Here is a 7653-nt window from a genome sequence, read left to right as displayed (position 1 = left end):
ACAATGTCTTGCTGGTCATTCCAACTACTTGCGTACTGACAGACACTTAGTGAGAGGCACATAGCAGGCGCTCAATAAATTCCTCAGATTTCCCAACTGCCTTCAGAGAGACTGGACAGAAACAGCAGCGGCAATGGCAGAGCAACTGGGAGCCCAGGCCAGGGCTCACTGTGAGGCACGCACCAGTCAGGAAGCCTCGAGCGGATAGAGGCGGCTGAGATAAACCCCGCTCGCGCTCGCAGGTAGCACAGCAGGGGGTCCGCGCGGCCGCCTTATATGTCCCGCGCCGCTCGCCCCGCCCACCCCGTACTACCGTCCTGCCCCGCCCCGTCTCGATGCCCCGCCCCATCTCGCTTGCCCCGCCCCTTACCGCTCACCGGGACCCGCCCCCCTCGCTCCATCCCGCCGCGTCCTGCACCCGGGGTAGGGGCGGCTGTCGGCGCCATGGGGACCGCCTCGTCGCTCGTGAGTCCCGCGGGCGGGGAGGTAATCGAGGACACGTACGGGGCAGGCGGCGGAGAGGCCTGTGAGATCCCGGTGGAGGTGAAGCCCAAGGCTCGCCTGCTGCGTAGCTCGTTCCGCCGGGGCACGGGAGCGGCGGCTGCAGGGGCCGGGCCCGGGTCGCTGCCCCGCGGGGCCGGCGGCGGCGGGCTGCTGGGGGCCAGCTTCAAGTCCACCGGCTCGTCGGTGCCGGAGCTGGAGTACGCGGTGGCCGAGTACGAGCGGCTGAAGAAAGAGTACGAGATCTTCCGGGTCAGCAAGAACCAGGAGCTGCTGTCCATGGGCCGCCGCGAGGCCAAGCTGGACACGGAGAACAAGCGGCTGCGGGCCGAGCTGCAGGTAAATCCCAGCCCTGGCGCGCACCGAGGGTGGCCGCTACACGCGGGAAACTGAGGCCCCGGGCGTCCTGCCTGTGGTTTCGTAGTCGCTTGGCGACACTGCCACGCTGGACTCTGGATGCCTGACCCCGTCCCTCGTCCATACTGTCTCCTCTGCAAACCAGATTTTGAAAGTTGAGCAGAAACTCTTTTGCATTCTAATGTGAAGGGTACGTTCTCTAGGGATCTAAACTGATTCCTTAACTAACGCCGCCCCCGTTCTATTTCTGATTCATTCATTCGGACACCTTGAAGCAATTAGCCTGAAAGTACCATGAAGCAGCAAATGCCAATCTCCAGGGACTCCAGGGAAGTAGGTTCACACAGGGCACAGACACACAAAAGATTTTGGTGACATCTATTGAAGCAACTGATCAAATTCTTCCTAGGAGTTTGCAACTCCCCACCTTCCTCAAATTTTAGATACCTCCAAGGTGAGACACATGTCTTGGTTTCTTTGCGAAGTTCCGTAGCTCTCATAGCTCTTGGGTTTTAATGATGCTAAAGTCAATTTTTCCAGAAACTCTGATTTTCACCATCTTAACTGCTTGAGGTGTAGTCAAATTCCCTTAATCCATTTGGTTAATTTACTAAACAAAAAAAATTATTGCTTGTCCTCCCTGTAGTAGATCTATTTTAACTCATTAAAATAAAGCAAAAGGTTGCTTTTCTGTGAGCAATGTTGTAAGACTCTGTGTCATTGGTTTTGGACCCCTCTGAGGGTTGTGGTTTGTTTCCTCTTTTTCTTTACTATGGAAGAGACTTCTAGACAGCCCAAATGTTCCTGGGCTCATCTCTGTAGAACTGAATAAATACCTCAGTGTGATTTTTCTAAAGGAAGAAGCCTTTTTCCTTCTAGACTAGGCATTGTTGTCAACCCTCCCCAGCCCCCCACTCCATTAGTTGTTGTATTATTGGCACTATCATCTGGGAAGACATACTTATCAGCAGTTCTATCGTGATCGTAATGGTTTCCTACTGGGCTGTCTTAATGCACTTGCCTGTATAAAATGGACTTATGCATTTCAGATATCTGATTTAATGCACCCAAGCCACTGTCCCGTGGACACTGCACATTGGAAATGACTGAGATGGGGGTAGAAAAGAAATCTGGACCAACCAGGGCAGAAGTACAGTAAAGGTTGACAAATGCCGGTCTCAGGTTCCTCCTGTTACCAATCCTGATTCCTTATGTAATCCTTTTGGTTGCTTTCTCACATATCTAGGCATTCAAAAAATTCTTCAGTATTTATTTAATCTAGTCAGTCAGACATAAACTGGAGGAGGCCTGTGGATAACAAGATGAGTAAGACATGGAAGCAAGGAGTGCACCGTCTCCCTGTATTAATGATCTTTCAAATTAAGCTTACAAATTGTAAGCTTAAAGCTGAGAGAAGCGCGGTGTAAGAAAGATTAAGAACTGGTGCAGTAAAGAAAAAGTACTAATTTCCATTGAGAACTTAATGTTGTGAAGTGTCTTCCTTTACTATAGTTCAAGCATTTTTGCATTTTCCTGTTGTATTTGAACAAAATGGCAATATGCAGTTCTTGGTAACTGATAAAATAGTAAGTAAATTGTTAAAATTCTAAGGTATGTGATATGTATGTGGGATATTGCAAAATTTGGGAAGCATACCATTTTTGTTAGAAATAACAAGGTAAATTATTCCAGGCACTTCAAAAAACTTACCAGAAGATACTTCGGGAAAAGGAAAGTGCTTTAGAAGCCAAATACCAAGCAATGGAGAGAGCAGCTACATTTGAACATGACAGAGATAAAGTTAAAAGGCAATTCAAGGTACACCTTACATTTTCACCCCCAAAGTGATGCAGACTAAAAACAGTATGTTTTCAAAGTTCATATAATGCTGTGATGAATAAATAGAAGTGAGTGATGTAGGAATCATCAAAGTTACAAGGAGTAGAGCACTTTTTTCATTTTTTAGTTGAACCTGGTAAACTTGAGATAATTTCAAAGAAAAGATATAAAAGTGAGCATTTTAATAAGGATTTTTTAAAATGGAGTGTTTCTATGTGGGGGAAGGCATTTGGAAATATTTGGGAATGTTTTGTGTGAGAGGGCATTATTGGCAGTTAGTGAAAGGGGGACAGATTTGCTAAACCTTATGCAGTTCGCAAGACAGCCCCACAGACACTCATTCTGCCAGAATTCCAGAGGGTTCCAGATAGATAACAGTGAAACAGAGGTACTCAGATTATTCATCCTACAAAAGAGGAGATCAAGGACTCAACGAATATTGGTTTTATGAATTGAAAGAGTTTTCCCCTAAAAGTTGGTGGTACAACTTTTTTATTATAGAAAAAGTTTCAAAATTTAAATTCTTTCAAAGATTTTTAGGGAGACCAAGGAAAATGAAATTCAGGACTTATTGAGGGCCAAGCGAGAGTTGGAGAGCAAACTTCAAAGGCTACAGGCTCAGGGGATTCAAGTATTTGATCCTGGGGAATCTGATTCAGACGACAACTGTACAGATGTTACTGGTAAATTTATTTCCTTTTTTATAATATTTTGAGCTTCCAGGATAGGTGTAATGATATTGTAGAGCACGCTTTGAATTCTTTTCCTTATAAGTGATGGCTATTACAAATAGAGTTGCGCTTTCTCTCTTTCTCAGCAGTTATGACAGCTCTTTTCCAAGAAGGCCATGATGTTGTCCGGGGCTGAGGTTCCTTGTGTCTTGCTGCTCTGCCAGCCTTAACCCATAGCTTTTCTCTCTCTGGCCTAAGACAGCTCCTCCAGGTCTCACCATACATCTACATTTTAGCCAAGGGAAGAGGGAAAGGAATACATTCCTTCTCTTGAAAACACAATCTGAAAGATATACTGATCACTCCTACTCAAATCCCATTGGCCGAACGACACCTAGAAAGATTGGACAGTGTAATAATCACTAGCAGGAAAGCCATGTATCCACCTAAAGTTTGGGATTCTGTTACTAAAGGAAGAAGGGTAAAATGGAAATTGGAAGACAGTTAGTAGTCTCACGTTATTTTTCCACATAACAATGTATTCTTTGCAACTATCAGAATGCCTGCATAATATTTCATAGTTTTTAATGCCGTTTTGTGAACTACTCAAAAAGTTTTTATAATTAAACATATAAAATATGTTTTTTTCTAGAAATAAAATCATAGCATGGAATGGAATCATAAATGGAATCGTAGCATGAAAGGGTCCACCATGTTCCAAGAAAATATGTATAAAGTGTGACTGATACTGGAAAAGATTCTATTTTAAGTGTGGTGGAAAAATGCAGTCACTCTCCCATTTATAAAAAAATGAGTTATATTTTTACAAACTGATACATTTTGGAGTGAAATATGGCCACTGACAGTTCTGTTTTAATTTGCATTTTAATACCACTGCAATCTGACCAGCATCCTAGGACTTTTATTACTAACTTGTGAGAAATAAAAGGAAGTGATTCTTATTGGCTTAGAATGGCGAAAATGCTTTTATGCCCCAACATTAATCCTAGTGGTTATTTCAGTATTGACATATGTTAAAATGTGTTTCAAAACTATCGTATTGTAATTGTCTTGGCAAGTTAATAAAAACAAGTTAACATTTTCTGTTAGGTCTTTCTTCACATTTTGATTTAGACATGAAGAAGGACTGCCAGAGAGAATATCACTCATTTGAGATTCAAAGGCCTACGAATAATCATCTCAGTTTTGTCAGAGATTTAGCCCAACTACCATTTTACTTATAGTTAGTCAAGTGTGGCATGAAGATATTCTGGCAAATATAATTTATATAAAAAAATCAGTAAATTCCTAAGTACTTACTGATTCAGACATTAATTTTGTTGCTCTGAGAGATTAAAGAGGATGTACTCTTTGCATCCTTAGCTTACAGCCTAATGAATTACCAACGTTAATTACTGATGTGCTAGCAATAGTATTCCTTTGAAATTCTTTCTGTAAAATTTTATATTGATACCTAAACCATATAGTTAGAAACGTTTTTTAGAACTTTTGAGTGGGGATGTTTTTAACTTCTCTCTGTTATTTTAATTCCTTTGGTTATTGTATTCTTAATTTCTTTTCATCTTGCTCTTTTTAATTCCCTCTTTGAGATGACAAACAGAATTATGTTAACCTGCATCTTAGAACTGGCCAGAAGTTGATGGCAAAATATTTCCAAAATCATTTAAGTTTGACTGTTTGTTGTGTTATAATATTGTAGTATTTTTTTAAGTTAGAAATCTTATTCAGTATACAAGATAAGTTTTTGAACATTCAGTAATTTGGTTTTCACAAGATAAAATCTCTTGCTTTAACAGCTGCTGGAACCCAGTGTGAATATTGGACTGGCGGGGCCTTGGGAAGTGAGCCTTCCCTAGGGAGTATGATCCAGCTTCAGCAGTCCTTCAGGGGCCCTGAGTTCGCCCATAGCTCTATAGATGTGGAAGGACCCTTTGCAAATGTCAACAGAGGTAACACACACCATTTGCCAATTATCTTGGCTAATGGCAGTGACTCTTCATGTACTATGATCTTGTGCTGGGAGAACTACTGTCAGCAGAGCATGAGATTTGTATGCCGGTATCTTCCATTATCCAACCATCATGAACTGGTGCTGTCACTGACCAGGGCTGATGAAGTTACATATTCACATCAGAATCACATGGTGCTCCCCAGCCAGACTGGCCAATCAGGTTCTAATAACTGAGCTTCTGGTCTGAATTCTTAGGTGTTTTAGTTGAGCAGTGCAAGTTTAGTGTAGACTAACTGAGAAACAGGAGTTTTTAATCTTTCCCTAAAGCATCTTTGATGGTGTTGAAGGTTAGAGCAGGTTGCAGAGTAGAATATGAAACCTCAGTTATATAATATAACATTATTAGTCAAAAGAATATTTTCATTATTTTTATATAATTCTGTGTACAAAACAGCTCTAAGATCTGTTCGGAATTTCGATACCAGATCACAGATCTGAGATTTTATAAGTAGTTCCACTGTTTTTTCTTAAAACTATACGATTATTTATCTACTAGCAAAATGAAAACCATCTTTTAAATTATGCCTTTTGAATTAGCCAAATCTGTCTAATGAAATGTTCATTCTCTCTAAATAGCATATGGTTACTTTTCGTTTTATGCCATTCTTGAACTTTCTTTTTGACTCAATATTATTTCAAGAATAATAGGTAGATAAAACCGTAGGCCAGCCTGGGAATGTAGGCTCTCCTCAAGTAGCAAACTAACTGAACAGCCCATGTGGCAGAGTTCCGTGACATTTGACTGAAACCACTGGTACCCCAGCAAAGACCACTGGTGACATTGATTGCTCCAAAACCCAGAATAGAGTTTGACATTAGAGAGCTGATTGCCTTCTAATATGTCATTCTAGAAGCTATGTCAATATTAACAAGTAAGATCAGATTCCAGTCTACGATGCCTGTTGTGTTTTTTTCAGACTTCTAAAATTCATCTTGTCAAATGTTTTCTGGTAATTTTTTTCATGAACTTACGAGAAATTTTATTTTCAGATGATTGGGACATTGCTGTAGCTAGTTTATTACAAGTCACTCCCTTGCTTTCACATTCTCTGTGGAGTAACACTGTCAGATGTTACCTCATTTATACAGATGAAACCCAACCTGAAATGGATCTTTTCCTGAAGGTAAGGATACGTATTTATTCAGTATTCACTGATTTAAAATACAAGTTGATATCGTGTCCTATTTCTGATTCTAATACATGTAAACCAAGTAGTTTATTACCTCCTAGTAATAAACCACCTACTGGATTATACATGTCTTAAAGAACAGGAAGCATTTTGGGCTTTTCTTAAGAGCCAATATTATCAGTGTTTTTAAATTAAGATCTTGGAACTTTGTGCTTTTGAATGCTTTATTACATGTTCTCCACAATGTTTAAGACCCTAGTTGATAGTGCCTGCTTTAGTTAACATTTGACAGTTCTATCCTTGAATCTGTTTCAGGTTATAATAAAATTTAATCCCTGTTATGGTTTCTAATTTTTCAAGACAGCCATTGGGGTTAATCTGAGGCAGAGGTTGGCAAGCTGCAGCCTATGTTCCAGATCTGGCCAGCAGCCTGTTTTTGTATGACCCAGAGCTAATATTGGCGTTTACATTTTTAAATGGTTGAAAGAAATGAAATGAACAATATTGTGTGACATGTGAAAATTATATGAAATTCAAATATTAGTGCTATAAATAAAGTTTTATGGGAACACAGCCATGCTCATTCATTTACGTATTGTCTGTGGCTACGTTGCACTACCACAGCAGAATAAATTGTGACAGAGACTAAATGGACCACAAAGACCTCTGCCAAAACAACCAAGTTGTTAAGCTATTATTAATTTGTGAAAATATTTGCCATCTGGCCCTTTATAGAAAACGTTTGCTGACCACTGTCTGTTTGTTCTAACTGAATCTTAAATAAGTCTGCATGTCACATTTTAAACCTGCTATAGTAACATCCTCTGGATTGTTGATTAATAAGTTCCTTTAGCTTTCCTTTTTAATGTGACTAAATTTTGGTACAAGGATAAGATATTTTGAAAACCAAAGCTTTCACTCACTAATTGAATATAAGTTATTCCCAAACACAGATTGAGGGAATTACTAATTTATTGCATAATAATAGTCATCATAACTTAATTTGTTGTAGACCAACATATTTTTATTTTATATCTGTTTAGTGTTCTAATATATCATGGTGGACATTTTTTCCTGTACAGATAAATGGATTTATATTTTCACTCTTTATAACAATAAAACA

At 40.0% G+C, this 7653-nt stretch overlaps 1 protein-coding gene across 2 annotated transcripts in view; it reads left to right on the top strand.

Annotated features, from left to right (window-relative positions):
- Positions 1-378: 378 nt before the first annotated feature.
- Positions 379-7653, top strand: part of NPHP3 (nephrocystin 3) — a 33173-nt gene continuing 25898 nt past the window's right edge. For both annotated transcript variants that reach the window (XM_019725926.3, XM_019725929.3), the window contains exons 1-5: positions 379-840; positions 2551-2676; positions 3230-3380; positions 5186-5338; positions 6391-6524. In XM_019725926.3, coding sequence (XP_019581485.3) covers positions 445-840; positions 2551-2676; positions 3230-3380; positions 5186-5338; positions 6391-6524 — 960 coding nt within the window. In that variant the 5' untranslated portion in view covers positions 379-444. The remainder of the gene's footprint in view (positions 841-2550; positions 2677-3229; positions 3381-5185; positions 5339-6390; positions 6525-7653) is intronic.

This window comes from Rhinolophus sinicus, chromosome 5 (genome assembly GCF_057876585.1).
Source record: "Rhinolophus sinicus isolate RSI-liver-muscle chromosome 5, RSI-T2T, whole genome shotgun sequence".
In the NCBI taxonomy this organism is placed as follows: domain Eukaryota; kingdom Metazoa; phylum Chordata; class Mammalia; order Chiroptera; family Rhinolophidae; genus Rhinolophus; species Rhinolophus sinicus.
Note: the sequence above shows the minus strand (reverse complement) of the source record. Positions and strands in the feature narration are given on the sequence as shown.